General features: G+C 30.8%; 4 protein-coding genes across 9 annotated transcripts in view; 3 read left to right on the top strand and 1 right to left on the bottom strand.

Moving 5' to 3' along the window:
* Positions 1-19511, bottom strand: part of LOC130895473 (purine nucleoside phosphorylase-like) — a 320652-nt gene that overhangs the window by 104910 nt on the left and 196231 nt on the right. The window lies entirely within an intron of this gene.
* Positions 118-10123, top strand: LOC130895452 (oocyte zinc finger protein XlCOF6-like). Of its 5 annotated transcripts, XM_057802741.1 has the most exons (4): positions 2491-3637; positions 4438-4786; positions 5669-5970; positions 7584-10123. In XM_057802741.1, exons 2-4 carry the CDS (start codon positions 4486-4488, stop codon positions 7647-7649), a joined length of 669 nt encoding a protein of 222 aa, XP_057658724.1. In that variant the 5' UTR covers positions 2491-3637; positions 4438-4485; the 3' UTR covers positions 7650-10123. The 5 variants fall into 5 exon arrangements, 3 of the variants coding, with proteins under 3 accessions (XP_057658722.1, XP_057658724.1, XP_057658723.1); XR_009059467.1 differs by lacking the exon at positions 5669-5970 and adding an exon at positions 118-654 and having other exon boundaries at positions 1160-4786; XM_057802739.1 differs by adding an exon at positions 442-654 and having other exon boundaries at positions 2953-4786; positions 5669-10123.
* On the top strand, positions 11361-15466 carry LOC130895456 (gastrula zinc finger protein XlCGF57.1-like). Of its 2 annotated transcripts, XM_057802746.1 has the most exons (3): positions 11396-11786; positions 12635-13294; positions 13373-14554. In XM_057802746.1, the coding sequence occupies exons 1-3, from the start codon at positions 11495-11497 to the stop codon at positions 14290-14292; spliced, it is 1872 nt and encodes a 623-aa protein (XP_057658729.1). In that variant the 5' UTR covers positions 11396-11494; the 3' UTR covers positions 14293-14554. The 2 variants fall into 2 exon arrangements, with proteins under 2 accessions (XP_057658728.1, XP_057658729.1); XM_057802745.1 differs by having other exon boundaries at positions 11361-11786; positions 12635-15466.
* On the top strand, positions 15568-19233 carry LOC130895451 (zinc finger protein ZFP2-like). Its single transcript, XM_057802738.1, has 2 exons — positions 15568-16563; positions 17319-19233. The coding sequence occupies exons 1-2, from the start codon at positions 16263-16265 to the stop codon at positions 19064-19066; spliced, it is 2049 nt and encodes a 682-aa protein (XP_057658721.1). The 5' UTR covers positions 15568-16262; the 3' UTR covers positions 19067-19233.

Genomic DNA, 19511 nt, shown 5'->3' with positions numbered 1-19511 from the left:
CAATACTATAGTTCCAATCAACTACTCCTAAATTAAATTACTGCACTTTTAAATAGTTTATTCAATAATTGTGACAGAAGCAGAGATTTATTCATTTCTTATATATCTATGGTTCGCATTCTGAATTCTGGTGAAAGTAATCATGTTCGCGTTGACTATTTTATATCAAAAGGTTCCAAGGTTGTAACTAAATTCTTCTACTTTTTCTGTGGTTTTAACTAACCTACTTCTGTCTGTATTGAAGTTGTACTTGTTTTATATACTATTAAAATAATGGTTGTTAATACATTTTTTACTAAATAAAGTGATACAATTAAGAGGACGGAAATACAGGAAAGGTTATTAACAAAGAAATGGACGTCCAAAATGTTAAACAAGAAATAGATAACCACGATGATTTCCTGTTAAATATCGATATAAAAAAAGACTTAATTGACGAAGTATCTACAATAAAAATTCAAAATACAAATGAACAAATAAATGGAATTCATTTAATCAAACAAGAAATCAACGATGACTTAAATACAAATGAAATATTTGATAATAATGAGGATGTAACTAATAAACGAAAAAGGAACATTTCGAGTACTCAATTCATACCAAACAAACCGGGATATTCGAAAGCAGCCCATAGAAAGGAAATTAAATCTAAAGGTGAGTTGAACTGATTTATGACTGCTCCAGTGTTACATATGTCTTTAGTATATTTTTCATTCAATAATAATGAGAAAGATGAAACTACATTTGCTTTCGTTTCCATTTTTTGCAAAATACTAAAATATTTCTTTAGCAATTAAAAACTAATATCTAGAGAGACTATAAATTTAATCGAATCTTTAAAACACAAATAAATGAATAATTGTTATTGATTGGCTCTTGGAATTATCGCAAACAGGAGATTATCATCTCTGATAGCCAAGCAGACATTAGAGCTCTGAGCTCCAATTACAGGAACAATCTACAGCACTTTTTTTTGTATTGTTTCTGTGATTTTTTTTTTAAATTATTGAGGTTCCTATTCCTTTTTCTAGACACAGACACACACTTAATTTCAAACTTCATTGTACTTTTTCATGGTACTATTTTTACCAATAATATACATATGTGTATAAATATTCTAATTTTTTTAACAACTTATTTGAAAATTTGTGTTTAACAGTTGTAGGGTTGATAAGAGATGGAAAATATTTGCAGCCAAATGCTATGGGGTTAATGATATGTGTATATTGTGGGAATTTATACACGAAACAAGTAGAATTGTTATGCCACATAACAATCAATCATTGTATAAAAGTAAACAATTTTTATAAGATGAAACTTCATCATAAAATTAGAAGTGGTACATGTATTATGGAAAATATTGATATAAAAGATGAAATTGAAATAATTGAACATGAATTGAAAGTGGAGCTGCAGGACACTAAAAACCGTTTGGATGTTGCCAATAATTTAAATACAAGTCTATATAATGGTTCGAAATCCATTCAAATCAATTCAAATGTGGATTCACATACTTACAGAAGGTCAAAACCATTAAAATGTGACATTAATAGGAAACTTTCCTCTTATGAAAATAATTTGAATATACATATGAATACCCACATAGGAAATAAGCCATTCAAATGTGACATTTGTTTGAAAAATTTTGCACGTAAGGGAAACTTGAAGTCACATTTGCGTAGTCATACAGGAGAAAAGCCCTTCAAATGTGACATTTTCTTAAAACCATTTTTACAGAAACATGTTTTGAAGACACATTTGCTTAATCATACTGGAGAAAAACCATTTAAGTGTGATATTTGTTTCAAAACGTTTTCAGATAAGAATAATTTGAAGACACATTTGCGTAGTCATACAGGAGAAAAGCCATTCAAATGTGACATTTGTTTAAAAACTTTTTCCCATAAAGGTAACTTGAAGAAACATTTGAGTATCCATATAGGAGAAAAGCCATTCAAATGTGAATTTTGTTTCAAAACTTTTTCACAGTTAATTGAGTTGAAGGCACATTTTCGTAGTCATACAGGAGAAAAGCCATTTCAGTGTGACATTTGTTTGAAAAATTTTTCACGTGAAGAAAACTTCAAGACACATTTGCGTGGTCATACAGGAGAAAAGCCATTCAAATGTGACATTTGTTTGAAAAATTTTGCACATAAGGGAAACTTGAAGTCACATTTGCGTGGTCATACAGGAGAAAAGCCATTCAAATGTGACATTTGTTTGAAAAATTTTACACGTAAGGGAAACTTAAAGTCACATTTGCGTAGTCATACAGGAGAAAAGCCCTTCAAATGTGACATTTGCTTAAAAACTTTTTCACAGAAACATGTTTTGAAGACACATTTGCGTAATCATACTGGAGAAAAACCATTTAAGTGTGACGTTTGTTTCAAAACGTTTTCAGATAAGAATAATTTGAAGAAACATTTGCGTAGTCATACAGGAGAAAAATCATTTTAATGTAGGCTGGCCATAAAAACTTTGTTCAGAAACGGGACAGTAGATTATTTTTGCGGTTGAGGTGTAGGGTACAGGAAAGAACTCAAATGTGCCGGAAATTCCAACATTTCTTTTGCATTTAAATTTCAAAGCCTCTAAAACATCATTATTTTTTGGATGTTTAATACAGGCCTAACCAAAAACTAAATAAAAATGTTTTGTAGTTCGGTATGTTTATACTAAACACTCATTATGTTTATGAAATTATTGAAACAAAATACAAAACAAGATATTTACAAAACTTCAAAACATCCTCCTACAAAATATTTTTTTCCTAAAATAAAACAAATTCACCTCAATTAAATAGTTTGCTCTATCAACATGTATACCAGTGACAGTTCAATCAACATTTTCACTTGAGTGTCCTGTTTGTTGTGTAGTTTCTTTTTTTGTTCCAAAAGTGCTTCTGGGAACTGCTTATTCTTTTCAATACAATTTCGGTTTTTATAGGCGTTTTGTCAAATTCACCACAAGAAGGATCGAAATTCACTCGGGTAACAAGGGATTTACCTTTTCGATCTGTAGACGAGATTTTTCAAATGACCAAATGTTATTCATCAGGGAAAATACACGTTAAACTAGAGCTTAGTCAACACTGAGGTTATTACAACAAAAACACGAGGTATTACCTTACTTATAATTGGAAAAACTGACAAAAGTTACATGAATATTTTATATAAGCAACGACCCGCCGCTATATTTTGCTTAGTATTAATATCTACATTCTGCGCATGAGGAGGTCATTGTTGCGTGGCGCCATCTACAAACCACGGTCCACACCAACAACCTCAGCCACTGCAAAATAATCTTATTGATAGGATGGAATCTGTTTATCTTTTAACACACACAATTTTACACGGTTTTCTATTGAAAAAAAAATTACTTGATATTTGCTAAAACCCCGCCTTTCCCCCAAGTGAGATTTGGAAAGATTTAACTTTTGTCGAAAAATGAGTGATTTGAACCGCCCGCTGTCGTCTGGCTTGCATTGCAGCAGCTTATAATTTAATGGAAGAACCTCTTTTTTGTCGATGGTGGCAGAGACAATTGTTTTTACGGCGTTATGAATATAGTGGCGATCGAATTAATTCTATACACTTGATAACTGGTCCGGTTCGGAACAGTTCCAGTGCAGGTATTAAGAACAAACCTTTAGTTATAAATGTAAGAATTTTATAGTGAAATAAAACATATTTGCAAAATAAGGTTTTGTGTTTACACATAAAGCCCTTAGTATTATCACAAATCTGCCGTATCTGAATTTATTTATATTATTTTAAACAGAATATACCGTATCAAAATAATATTAATAAGTAGTGTAAACCACTGTATTATCTTGAATTATGACAGATTTCGTTAATTCAATTATATCAAATAAAAAAAATGTATAATTACCCATTTGGGGTGACTATGCTGTTTTTGGCTTCCCCTGTATAGTTGCATTTTTTCAGATACGGAGTATTGTAGTTAGACCATCGATATGTTTTGCTAAATAAAAATTTCTTCTTTTGTCAACAAATAAGTGTAGTATTTGTTTCTAACAGTCACTTCTTTAAACAAAATATTGTAACAACTGAAATTATTTAGAAATATACAAAACCTCATTTAGATTGATAATTATTTTAATCTCAATACTATAGTTCCAATCAACTACTCCTCAATTAAATTATTACAGCACTTTTAAATAGTTTTTTTTAATAATTTTGACAGAAACAGATTTATTCATTTCTTATATATCTATGGTTCGCATTCTAATTCTGGTGAACGTAATCATGTTCGTGTTGAATATTTTCTTTCAAAAGGTTCCAAGGTTGTAACTAAATTCTTCTACTTTTTCTATGGTTTCAACTAACCTACTTTTGTCTTTATTGAAGTTGTATTTGTTTTATATATTATTTAAATAATGGTTGTTAATACATTTTTTACTAATTAAAGTGATACAATTAAGAGCACGAAATTACATGAAAGGTTATTAACAAAGAAATGGACGTCCAAAATGTTAAACAAGAAATAGATAACCACGATGATTTCCTGTTAAATATCGATATAAAAAAAGATTTCATTGACGAAGCATCTACAATAAAAATCCAAAATACAAATGAACAAATAAATGAAATTCATTCAATCAAACAAGAAATCGACGATGACTTGAATACAAATAAAATATTTGATAACAATGTGGATGCAACTAATAAAACAAAAAGCAACATTTCGATTACTCAATTCATACTAAATAAACCGGGATATTCGAAAGCTGCCCGTAGAAAGGGAATTAAATCAAATGGTGAGTTGAACTGATTTATGACTGCTCCAGTGTTACATATAAGTCTTTAGTATATTTTCATTCAATAATAATGAGAAAGATGAAACCAATTTGCTTTCGTTTCCATTTTTTGTAGAATACTAAAATATTTCTTTAGCAATTAAAAACTAATATCTAGAGAGATTATAAATGTAATCAAATCTTTAACAGTGTTATACATGGTATGGTTCAAAATATGTCTTATTTATTTCAAATTTCATGTTCTTAATTCCAATTCTCAATTTATATATGGCGATCATAATAATCTGCAATAGGTAGAAGATTTTATGTCTTTTATGATATTTATCTCTATCAGTTTATAACTATATATAAAAACTTTCAGACATAAATAAGTAAATAATTTTCATTATTGTCCATTAGAATTATCACAAAGCTCTGAACTCCAATGTCATAAGATCCTAGCAAGTTTTGTAATGCATGGACAAGTTATATGAGCTAGCTAAGAAGAATTACTGAAACAATCTACAGGGGGGAGGCAAGCAAAGATACTCCTGGAAAACTATAAAACCAATAATATTGACCCTTATCATCACAATATTTTCTGTGCTTCATGATATCTTCTTTTTTCAGTTGAAGAAGTATATATAAACATTTTAAACAGCTTTATAACACAAATAAATGAATAATTGTTATTGATTGGCTCTTGGAATTATCGCAAACAGGAGATTATCATCTCTGATAGCCAAGCAGCCATTAGAGCTCTGAGCTCCAATTACAGGAACAATCTACAGCACACTTTTTTTGTATTGTTTCTGTGATATTTTTAATGTGCTTTTTTTAAATTATTGAGGTTCCTATTCCTTTATTTTTTTAACAACTTATTTGAAAATTTGTTTTTAACAGTTGTAGGGTTGATAAGAGATGGAAAATATTTGCAGCCAAATGCTATGGGGTTGATGATATGTGTATATTGTGGAAAATTATATACAAAACAAGTAGAATTGTTATGCCACATAACAATCAATCATTGTATAAAAGTAAACAATTTTTATAAGATGAAAATTCACCATAAAAGTAAAAGTGATACATGTATTATGGAAAATGTTGATATAAAAGATGAAATTGAAGTAATTGAACATGAATTGAAAGTGGAGCTGAAGGACATTAAAAACCAGTTGGATGTTACCGATAATTTGAACTCAAGTGTAAATAAGGGTTTGAAATCAATTCAAAACAATTCATATATTCATTCACATACTTACACAATCCCAAAACCATTAAAATGTGATATTAGTAGGAAACTTTTCTCTTATGAAAATAATTTGAATATACATATGAATACTCACATAGGAAATAAGCCATTTAAGTGTGATATTTGTCATAAAACTTTTTCACAGCACAGTGGTTTGAAGAGACATTTGCATAGTCATACAGGAGAAAAGCCATTCAAATGTGACATTTGTTTGAAACCATTTTCACGGAAACATGTTTTGAAGGAACATTTACGTAATCATACAGGAGAAAAGCCTTTCCAATGTGATATTTGTTTGAAAAGTTTTTCTTATAAAGGTCACTTGAAGGTACATTTGCGTAGACATACAGGAGAAAAGCCATTCAAATGTGACATTTGTTTAAAAACTTTTTCCCATAAAGGTAACTTGAAGAAACATTTGCGTAGTCATACAGGAGAAAAGCCATTCAAATGTGAATTTTGTTTCAAAACTTTTTCACAGTCAATTGAGTTGAAAGCACATTTTCGTAGTCATACTGGAGAAAAGCCATTTCAGTGTGACATTTGTTTGAAAAATTTTTCACGTGAAGAAAACTTCAAGACACATTTGCGTGGTCATACAGGAGAAAAGCCATTCAAATGTGACATTTGTTTGAAAAATTTTGCACGTAAGGGAAACTTGAAGTCACATTTGCGTAGTCATACAGGAGAAAAGCCCTTCAAATGTGACATTTGCTTAAAAACTTTTTCAGATAGAAGTAATTTGAGGACACATATGCGTAGTCATACAGGAGAAAAGCCATTCAAATGTGAGATTTGTATGAAACAATTTTCATCAAAAATTAATTTGAAGACACATTTGAATATCCATACGGGAGAGAAGCCATTCAAATGTGATATTTGTTTGAAAACTTTTTCACATAAAGGTTACTTGAAGACACATTTGCGTGGTCATACAGGAGAAAAGCCATTCAAATGTGACATCTGTTTGAAACCATTTTTACAGAAACATGTTTTGAAGACACATTTGCGTAATCATACTGGAGAAAAACCATTTAAATGTGATATTTGTTTCAAAACGTTTTCGGATAGGAATAATTTGAAGAAACATTTGCGTAGGCATACAGGAGAAAAGCCATTTAAATGTGACATTTGTTTGAAACTATTTTCTCAGAAACATGTTTTAAAGACACATTTGCGTAATCATACAGGAGAAAAACCATTTAAATGTGATATTTGTTTGAAATCTTTTTCACATAAAGGTCACATGAAGACACATATGCGTAGTCATACAGGAGAAAAGCCATTCAAATGTGACATCTGTTTGAAACCATTTTCACATAAACATGTTTTAAAGACACATATGAATATCCATACAGGAGAAAAGCCATTCTAATGTGACATTTGTTCGGTAACTTATTCACAGATAAATAATTGATAGGGTAAACCACCCAGTGATTGGCCTCCCAATCTAATAAGTGGATTTAAAGGCCCATTTTATTTCACCAACTGACATAATGTAAAATTGTTTGAAAATATGCTATTTTTACTTACTAGTTAGTAAATTGTGTATAATTAATTGATCAGTTCTCTGGACGCGACAACCTAGTCATTGGCCTTCTTCTAGTCAACAATTGGCTCCCGTTTTTCTAGTTATTGGCCACAGAAAGCAAGCGAGCAAGAAAAAATAAATTGGTGGTATTTTTTATGTAGAATAAACTCCATGCTCTGAAATACAAAAATAACATATAAGTAGGTATGTATATAGTTATATAATATATTTTCAAAAGTGGGTAGTTTAGAAACAAAACTTTTTTTAATTTATATTATTTGTAGGTAGGTATAATGTATAATCATTAGGATTTATTCAATAGAAAATTGGATCTAAATAAGAAACAATTATTTAAAAAAGATCTTTAAACGACTAAGGGTTGAATTGACAAATTAGTCTAAAACTGATGGAAGCAGTAAAACCTATTTGAACTACATGGTCATCACGAAATAACAAAAAAATCAATAAATAGCAGATCAAAATGGGTAATGGTCATTTACCCCTACAAATATGATTTATTTCCATGGAAAATTCGTATCTCAGCCTATCTTCTGCACTGTCTTTCATTACTTGAGTAGGAAGTCCTTATAAAATTTGTTCTTGAGCTATGATGCTGACATCTGTTTCAGCAAGTTTAAATACAGTTTTTTGTTCATCGAGGGCCATTATTTCAAATTCTGCTCCAAAATCGTAATTAGATCCAGACTCTTCCCATTCTTCCTCTTCCTTTAAGTCTGTGGAAGACTCTATTTTACGCCTTTTTGTTTTCTTTTTTATCAGCAGGTTTACCTTTTTACTCTATTCTAACACTTTTCCTTTCTCCTGTTTTTTCTTTAGCCGTTTTTCTGCTGTTACGTTTCTAATTCTCTCTTTCACGTTTTTCATTTTCTTTTCTATGGTAATATTCCTGCCACTGTTCGGGCAACGTTCTGGAATCTTTTCTCTTCTTTTCTTTCCCTCTGTCTCACTCTCTCTCCCCTAGCTAGAACTTTTTTGAATCGAGTTGGTATTAACTGACCATCAACTACTGACTTTCTCTTAACCTTTTTCCTTTTTACGGTTATCATCACTGTTCTTCTCTTCTGTAGCTGCAGCCAGCTTTTGTTCATTTGGTGTCTGGTGTGTTGGTACTCAAATTGCTTGGAGAATCCTTTGATTTATATAATTTTTTCTATAGGTGTTCTGGTGTTTTTCGATTAAGGCTATTGGACGAACCTGTGACGTCCAAGACATTCTCAAAATCAGTGCTTGTCCATTCTTCTTATTCCTATTATTATTGCTTCTACCTTCATCAGTTTTTTTATTTCTGTAATTATCATTTTCACCTTTTGGTACAAATTAAATAAGGATAAATGTTGTAAATCTCCAGACCACTCAAGTATGGTGGCATTGAAGCTCTTGTGTCCTTAAAAATCTCAGTTCCTATTCATATTCATTTCCGGTGAGACTTTTATTTTGGGAGTTCTGATAAGAAATCGTAGCAACAGGAGTAGGATTTAGAACTTCTGTTGAAATCTCTACCACTTATATGCTCCAAGGTACCAAACCACATTTTCTAAAAACATTTTGTAGAATTTCCTTGGTAATTCGACTCCAGAATTTGATTTAACAAAGAACAAAAATCTTTTCCTTTCAAAATAGGATTTTCCAAGTGATGCACTGCACCATTCTTGCACTGCAAGTTTTCAGCCTTCTTTTAGGGTTCTAAAGATGGCAACGTTCATAGGTTGTATTAAGTGTGCTGCGTTTGGATACAGTGGAACTAAAATATCAATACCTGGATCACCACAAAATTTGCTAGTGTAATAGGTGAGATGAGATGAGATGAATACCCATAAATTTCAACTTTTTCTTGAAGAAGCCAAGGATAGAAAGTGTTGGTAACGTATTTATAAAATGTTGCGCGGTTCATCCAGTCCGACTATGATTTACCTATCGACCAGGAGCCGGGGACACTGTCGGATATGTCACGAGGTATTCCGTCTTCTTCTTCAACGATTATTCCAACTCCTGCTGCTACTAGTTTATGCTTAGCGACACCGCTGTATATTAGTACCTATTTCGGTATTTTGATGCTTCTTTTCCCTTTGAGCCTATCAATGTCAATTTCTAGTCGAGTTCGTGAAGGCTTGGACCGTCCTATTCCGAAACTGATCGTTGGATCTGCGAGCAGATAAATTCTATTTACGTCCGGCAGGTTGCTGGCCTCACCTGATAACCCTCCTCCTTTACCCGGGCTTGGGACCGGCAGTAGCAGTCACCAGGCTACTCTATCCACCCAGCAACCAACCACAGGTGTAGTTGAGGTATTCTGTCAAAACAACCATTGGTGGAGCTACTTTTCTAACAGCACTTGCAACCGTGTGAATCTTCATTTACTTTCTGGTGTACAATTTTTTGTTCCCTGCTAGCTAACACTTTATTTAAGGTAGAACGGCCAATTACTGGGTGGTTTACCCATGATGTATAGAAGGTTAAAATCCATTTGTTTGAAACCTGTTTCTAATAAAGTAAATATGTGTAATCACAGGAAAGTAATCAATTTTTCATAATTATTAAACGCGTTTTTTACGTATTATTTGTTTTATTGTCTTCACATCATTTAATTTGGAAAGTTTGCCGTACTTTTGAAGCTGTAGATTCACCGTTACTTACCATGTAATGTCTTATGATAATATGTTAGAATTATTCCATTTCACTCCTAGTGAAAACTTTAAAAAAAATGCTGCTTAGCTGACCATGAGCATTGTGGTTGGGCATGGTTGATAACATAATAGTCCGAGAGCTGGCTATATAAAAATCCTATGGATCAGATACATGAATCATTTTTGGGGTTGAACAATAAAGCCACAGGTCTAGAGGTCGACACCCCTGAAGTTGCTTGATTATGTCCGCAAAATTAGTGACATTGTGTATATAAATATATTCAAGCGTTTGCTCATTTTCTATAAATGTAATTGAGGGAGAAAAGGGTGATGAAAGTGAAGATGGTGCAGATAATTTGTGACTTTGATAATCCGGATGCTGACAATATTTTTAAAAATGGCTTTAGTGCGAAAACTAACCACTACGGTAAAGGTTTGCGGTTTTCTTATCTCGCGTTAGCCAATTACCACGTGCGCGTTCAACAACACCGGTAAAAATTTTTTGAAGTGTTTTCCTACTCGTTTGGCTGAAGGCACTATCGCGGCCACCATTGAAGTGGCGGTTTCGAGACTTCTACACTGGAGTGTGAATATTCGGCGCCTCCAGTAGCAGCTCCTCACTTTTTCACGACCACCTCTTAGATGTGAATGAGAAATAAAAAAAACTTTTAAGTGAATAAATTATTGAACTTAAAATTACCCATGATTTCATTCAAAAGGAACGCAGCTGTTGAGGATAGTGCAGATAATCTAATTTGCGACTTTGATAAACCAAATGATAATATTTTAAGAAAATCGCTTAAGTGTAGTCGTACAATAAAGAACTTTATTTTAAATATTACGAACTCTATTAAAAAAAAATCCTTTTATGTTTGGTCTTAGGTACATATTCGACCAACTATATAGTTTTACTACTTATTTTCAGTATGTGGGTATCACTGGGAAATGTAATAAGTGAATAATAAAATATTTAAGTTATATACGTAGTCTTAATAATAAAAATACAAATATAAGGAATAATAACACCAATCAAGGAAACACTAAACTGATTTGGAGTCAGACCGCAAACAAAACTGAGATTCGTTCAAATTCAGCACTTTGGTGAACGTAATCATGTTCGTGTTAAACATTTGTTCCAAAAGGTTCCAAGGTTGTAACAAAATTTCTATACTTCTGTGGTTTTAACTAACCTACATGTATTGAGGTTATACGTGCTTTATTATAGTAAAAATACATTTTTTTACTAATTTAATTGATATAATTAAGAACACGATAATACAGGAAAGGTTATTAACAGATAAATGGATATCCAAAATCTCGAAGAAGAAATTGATATCCACGATAATTCTTTGACAAGTATCGATATAAAACAAAAATTGATTGACGAAATATCTACAATAGAAATTCAAAATACAAATGAACAAATAAATGAAATTCACTCTATCAAACAAGAAATCAACGATGACTTGAATACAAATCAAATATTTGTGGGTGTACTTAATAAACCAAAAAGGAACATTTCGAATACTCAATTCATAGTAAACGGAGCGGGATATTCGAAAGCTGCCCATAGAAGGGGAATTAAATTAAAAGGTGAGTTGAACTGATTTATGATTGCTCCCGTATTACATGTAAGTCTTGAGAATATTTTTTAAGCAAGAATGGGGAGGAAGATGTAACTACATATGGTTTCATTTTTTTATTGCAGAATGCTAAATTATGTCATTATCAATTAAAAACTAACATCTGAAGAGATTACAATCAAAATTGAATCTTTAACAGTGTTATACATGTTAAGGTATAAAATATGTCTTATTTATTTCAAATTTCATGTTCTTAATTCCAATGATGGCTTTTAAATTTATATATGGGAATTATAATAATCTGCAATAAGTATAACATTTTATGTTGTTAATGATATCTTGGTCTATCATTTTAATAAGTATGTAAAAAAATTTAACAACTTTCTGACACAAATAATGAATAATTGCTATTATTGGCGACTGGAATTATGACAAATAGATTATCATCTCGGATAGCCAAGCAGTCATTAGAACTCTGAGCTCCAATGTCATAAGGTTTGGTAAGGCCTGTACATATTAAATAAGCTATGTGAGAAGAATTAATGGAACAATCTACAGGGGTTGAGACAGTCAAAGAAAGGTACTCCTGGAAAAACTATAAAACTACATTTAATGGCCCTTATCATCATGATGTATAGTTCTGACTGATCTACATGCACACTTCTTTTCTATTATTCTTGGATATTTTGATGTGCTTTTTTCAAATTATTTAGGTTCCCTTTCTTATTACTAGACAGTATTGTATTAATTTCTAATTTCAACTTACATTTTCTTGCTACTATTTTTACCAATAAAATGCATATGTCTATAAATATTTTGAATGTTTCAACTAATTATTTAAACATTTTCCTTTAACAGTTACAAGACTGATAAGAGATGGAAAACATTCGCAACCAAATTCTATGGGGTTAATGATATGTGTATATTGTGGGAATTTATATACAGAACAAGAAGAATTGTTATACCACTTGGCAATAAATCATTGTATAAAAGGAAACAAATTTTCCAAGATTAGAATGCACCGTAAAAGTGATACATGTATTATGGAAAATATTGATATAAAAGATGAAATTGAAGTAATTGAACATGAATTGAAAGTGGAGCTGCAGGACACCATAAATCAGTTTGATCTTACTGATAATCTAAACTCAAGTTTACATAAGCATTTGAAATCAATTCAAACCAATTCAAACATGCATTTACATACTTACACAAGGACTAAACCATTCAAATGTGATATTGGTAGGAGCCTATTCTCTTATAAAAGTAATTCAAATATAAAAATGCATAGTCACCCAGGAGAAAAGCCCTTCAAATGTGACATTTGTTCTAAAACTTTTTCACAGAGATGTGGTTTGAAGAGACATTTGTATAATCATACAGGAAAAAAATCATTCAAATGTGATATTTGTTTAAAATCATTTACAAGGAAAATTAATTTAAAAAAACATTTTCATAGTCATACAGCAGAAAAGCCATTCAAATGTAACATTTGTTTGAAAACGTTTTCACAGAAAAGTAAGTTGAATAGGCATTTGCGTATCCATACAGGAGAAAAGCCTTTCAAATGTGAAATTTGTTTAAAAACTTTTTCAGATAAAAGTAATATAAAGAGACATTTGCGAAGTCATACAGGAGAAAGGCCATTCAAATGCTATATTTGTTCGAAACCATTTTCACAGAAAATTCTTTTAAAGACGCATTTTCATAGTCACACAGGAGAAAAACCATTCAAATGTGACGTTTGTTTCAAAACTTTTTCAGATAGAAGTAATTTGAAGAGACATTTGTATAATCATACAGAAGAAAAATCATTCAAATGTGAAATTTGTTCTAAAACTTTTTCACAGTTAAGTGATTTGAAGGCACATTTGCGCAGTCATACAGGAGAGAAACCATTCAAATGCGAAGTTTGTTTTAAAACTTTTTTACGTAGGAATGGTTTGAAAATACATTCGTATACTCATACGGGAGAAAAGCCATTCAAATGTGACATTTGTTTTAAAACTTTTCCACAGTCAAGTGATTTAAAAAAACATTCGCGTATCCATACAGGAGAAAAGCCATTCAAATGCGAAGTTTGTTTTAAAACTTTTTCATGTAGGAATGGTTTTAAAATACATTCGTATACTCATACGGGTGAAAAGCCATTCAAATGTAATATTTGTTCTAAAACTTTCCCACAGTCAAGTGATTTAAAGAAACATTTGCGTATACATACAGGAGAAAAGCCATTCAAATGTGACATTTGTTTTAAAACTTTTCGACAGTCAAGTGATTTGAAAAAACATTTGCGTATCCATACAGGAGAAAAGCCATTCAAATGTGATATTTGTTTGAAACCATTTTCACTGAAAATTAATTTGACGACACACTTGTGTAGTCATATAGGAGAAAAGCCATTCAAATGTGATGTTTGTTCGAAAACTTTTTCACAGAGAAGTGGTTTGAAGAGACATTTACGTATTCATACAGGAGAAAAGCCTTTCAAATGTGAAATTTTCACGGAAAATTAATTTGACGACACACTTGTGTAGTACAGAAGAAAACATTTGGGAAAATGTACAAGAGAAAAACCATTGATGTGTGATAATTGTTACAAAAATTTATCTCACAATTGTAATTTGTGTTCAAATTTGATTAGTGATATATACAATAAATTATGTTTGTTTGAAACACTTTTCTAATTAAAGCTCTTTTTAAAAGTAAATATATGTATTCACACAGGAGAAAAGCCATTTAATATACCTGTATATCTTCTCTTACAATGACTGAAATTAAAAAACTATATAGAATAAAAAAAGGCAAAATAATTAATTTTTTGATATCATTATTATGATATGAATGTTTTATCATTATTAAGGGCATTTTTTAAATTATTTCAACTCTCAACTACTTTCGTTTATTCATACTCACGTTAGTAGGTGCTACCGTCAGGTCACAATTTTTTCAACAGATTCTAAAGTAATTTTTTTGTCATTTGGGTCGTTAAGGAACAAAAAAATGCTTAGATTTAACATTAAGAAAATATTTGTTGATTAAAAGATTGAACAAAAAATTGAAATGTGTCCTCTTAATATTATCATTAACAATTAACACCTTGACCTGTAACAAAAATTGAATTATAAAATTTATAACCTAACTAGTATAAATAAGGAAAATCTGTGGAAATTGCAGGAAAATTTGGTATATAAAAAATTGAGGTTAGGACGGGAAACTAAATTGTAAAATAATCTTAATAATCAATAGAGTGAAATTATTTTTTATAAAGTTCTAATTACTCCCCTATTCGATCAGAAAAAAACATCGAACTTGGAAATGTCTGATACTAAAGTCAGATCCTTAATAATACAGTATTGATCAAATATTCTGGAGGCGGTAAAAACAAAAGCTTATAGAACACATATTCGAGAAAAGTTTAACAAAAATAAAATCAAAATGCCGCGTTAATGTCGACGAACTTTTAAAGAAGCCTGGAATATACAGAGGTGGCTATAATAATAGTTATAGTGTAAGTAATGCATGTTCAAGTACAGGAAACAAGTCAGGAAGTGGTAGTGGGGATTTCAACTTTTTCATGAAGAAGCCAAGGATATAATTTAAATAATGATGATTATGACAATGTCACTGCTATCTTTTCTGAGATGAATTAAGGAATAATTATTTCTGTAGAAACTGTCATTCACAATTTAACGCAAGGTGAACATTTGACAAATAAAGTTTACATTAAAACAATCGGAAGATTCTTTAGAATCTGACCCGGAAATGGAAGGAAAGAGAGTAACAGTTAGTGACATTGTCTATATAAATATATTCAAGCGATTGCTCATTTTCTATAAATATAATTGAGTGAGAAAAGGGTGGAGATAGTGCAGATAATTAATTTGTGACTTTGATAATCCGGATGCTGAAATATTTAAAAAAATCGCTTAGTGTAGTCATACAACAACAACCTTATTTTAAGAATTGTGAGCTTTATTAAAAAAATATTTCTGTAGTTAGTTTTATGTTTAGTCTTAGGTATATATCCGACCAATTCTATAGTTTTAATACTTATTTTATGTATGTTGGTACCACTGAGCAATGTAATGAGAGATGGCAGCTTGATAACCACGAATGTACAAATGCTATAAAATCTTTGAGTTATATATAAGTACTCTTAATAATAAAGATACAGATTTAAGGAATAATAACACTAACGAATAGAACAGTAAATTGATTTGGAGGCAGACCGCAAACAAAACTAAGATTCGTTCACATTCAAACTTTGGTGAACTTAATCATATTAACCATTTATTCCAAAAGTTTCCATGGTTGTAACAAAACCTCTATACTTTTTCTGTGGTTTTAACTAACCTATATGTACATGTATTGAGGTCATACGTGTTTTATTATTGTTAAAAAAATGGTTATCAATACATTTTTTTACTAATTTAATTGATATAATCAAGAACACGATAATACAGGAAAGGTTATTAACAGAGAAATGGATATCCAAAATCTTGAAGAAGAAACTGATATCCACGATAATTTTTTATCAAGTATCGATATAAAACAAGAATTAATTGACGAAGTACCTACAATAGAAATTCAAAATAGAAATGAACAAGTAAATACAATTCACACGATCAAACAAGAAATCAACGATGACTTGAATACAACTGAGATATTTGATAACAATGTGGATGTACTTAATAAAACAACAAGGAACATTTCGAGTACTCAATTCAAACTAAACAAACCGGGATTTTCGAAAGCTACCCATAGAAAGGGAATTAAATTAAAAGGTGAGTTGAACTGATGTATGACTGCCCCCGTGTTACATGTAAGTCTTGAGAATATTTTTTAATCAATAATCAGGAGGAAGGTGTAACTACTATTGGTTTCATTTTTGTTTATTGCAGAATCATAATTTAATCTTTAACAGTGTTTTATAGAATATGTCTTATTTGTTTCAAATGTCATGTTCTTAATTCCAATGATGGCTTATAGATTTATTTATGGGGATTATAATAATCTGCAATAAGTATAACATTTTTTGTTCTTACTGATATCTTTGTCTATCATTTCAATAAGTATTTAAAAACAATTAAACAGCTTTCTGACACAAATAATGAATAATTGCTATTATTGGCTCTTGGAATTATCACAAAGAGATTATTATCTCGGATAGCCAAGCAGCCATTAGAACTCTGAGCTCCAATGTCATAAGGTTTGGTAAGGCCTGTACAAATTAAATAAGCTATGTAAGAAGAATTAATGGAACAATCTACAGGCGTTGCGACAGTCAAAGAAAGGTACTCCTGGAAAAACTATAAAACTACATCTAATGGCTCTTATCATCATCACTTCTTTTCTATTATTCTTGGATATTTTGATGTGCTTTTTTTTAAAATGATCTAGATTCCCTTTCTTATTACTGTACACTATTATTTCTAATTTCAACTTACATTTTCATGCTACTATTTTTACCAATAAAATGCATATGTCTATAAATATTTTGAATCTTTCAACTAATTATTTAAAAATTTGTCTTTAACAGTTACAGGACTGATAAGAGATGGGAAACATTCGCAACCAAATTCTATGGGGTTAATGATATGTGTATATTGTGGGAATTTATATACAAAACAAGAAGAATTGTTATACCACTTGGCAATAAATCATTGTATAAAAGGAAACAAATTTTCCAAGATTAGAATGCACCATAAAACTAAAAGTGATACATGTATTGTGGGAAATATTAATATCAAAGATGAAATTGAAGTGATTGAACATAAATTGAAAGTAGAGCTACAGGACACCTTAAACCAGTTGGATGTTACCAATAATTTAAACTCAAATTTACATAAGCGTTTGAAATCAATTCAAACCAAATCAAATATGCATTTACATACTTACACAAGGACTAAACCATTCAAATATGATATTGGTAGGAGCCTATTCTCTTATAAAAGTAATTCAAATATAAAAATGCATAGTCACCCTGGAGAAAAGCCCTTCAAATGTGACATTTGTTCTAAAACTTTTTCACAGAGAAGTGGTTTGAAGAGACATTTGTATAATCATACAGGAGAAAAATCATTCAAATGTGATATTTGTTCTAAAACTTTTTCACAGTCAAGTGATTTGAAGTCACATTTGCGCAGTCATACAGGAGAGAAGCCATTCAAATGCGAAGTTTGTTTTAAAACTTTTTCACGTAGGAATGGTTTGAAAATACATTCGTATACTCATACGGGAGAAAAGCCATTCAAATGTGACATTTGTTTTAAAACTTTTCCACAGTCAAGTGATTTAAAGAAACATTTGCGTAACCATACAGGAGAAAAGCCATTCAAATGTGATATTTGTTTGAAACCATTTTCACGGAAAATTAATTTGAAGACACATTTATGTAGTCATACAGGAACAAAACCATTCAAATGTGACATTTGCTTAAAAACTTTTTCAGATAAGAGTATTTTGAAGAGACATTTGCATAGTCATACAGGAGAGAAGCCATTCAAATGTGATATTTGTTTGAAAACATTTACATGGAAAATTAATTTGAAAAGACATTTTCATAGTCATACAGCAGAAAAGCCATTCAAATGTGACATTTGTTTGAAAACTTTTTCAGATACAAGTCATTTGAAGGCACATTTGCGTATCCATACTGGAGAAAAGCCTTTCAAATGTGATGTTTGTTTGAAAACTTTTTCAGAAAAGAGCGGGTTGAAGAGACATTTGCGTACTCATACAGGAGAAAAACCATTCAAATGTGATATTTGTTTGAAACCATTTTCACAGAAAATTCTTTTGAAGACGCATTTGCATAGTCACACAGGAGAAAAACCATTCAAATGTGACATTTGTTTTAAAACTTTTTCAGACAGAAGTAATTTGAAGAGACATTTGCCTAGTCATACAAGAGAAAAGCCATTCAAATGTGATATTTGTTTTACAACTTTTTTACAGTCCATTGATTTCAATGCACATTTGTGTATCCATACAGGAGAAAAGCCATTTAAATGTGACATTTGTTTGAAGTCTTTTTCACAGATAAGTAATTTGAATAGGCATTCACGTATACATACAGGAGAAAAGCCATTCAAATGTGAAATTTGTTTAAAAACTTTTTCAGATAGAAGTAATTTGAAGAGACATTTGCAAAGTCATACGGGGGGAAAGCCATTCAAATGTGATATTTGTTCGAAACCATTTTCACGGAAAATCAATTTGACGACACATTTGTGTAGTCATACAGGAGAAAACATTTGCGGAAATGTACAAGAGAAAAACCATTGATGTGCGATAATTGTTACAAAAATTTATCTCACAATTGTAATTTGTGTACATATTTGATTAGTCATATATACATCAAGGAACAAAAAAAAATGCTTAGATTTAACATTAAGAAAATATTGCTTAAAAGTTTGAATAAAAAATTAAAATGTGTCTTTTTAATATTATCATTAACAACAACACCTGTAACAAAAACTACTCTTCAATTCGACCAGACGAAAACATCCAACTTGGAATAGTGGGAAAAGTCTGATGTTATGTCAGATCCTTAATAATACAGAATTGATCAAATATTTTGGAGGCGGTAAAGACAAAAGCAACATGAGAAGCTTATAGAACGCATATTCGAAAAAAGTTGAACAAAAATAAAATCAAAATGCCGCGTTTATGTCGACGAACTTTTAAAGAAGCCTGGAATATACAGAGGTAGCTGTAATAATAGTTATAG

Source organism: Diorhabda carinulata, chromosome 6 (genome assembly GCF_026250575.1).
Source record: "Diorhabda carinulata isolate Delta chromosome 6, icDioCari1.1, whole genome shotgun sequence".
NCBI classification, from domain to species: domain Eukaryota; kingdom Metazoa; phylum Arthropoda; class Insecta; order Coleoptera; family Chrysomelidae; genus Diorhabda; species Diorhabda carinulata.
This window is presented reverse-complemented; position numbering and strand designations above follow the sequence as displayed.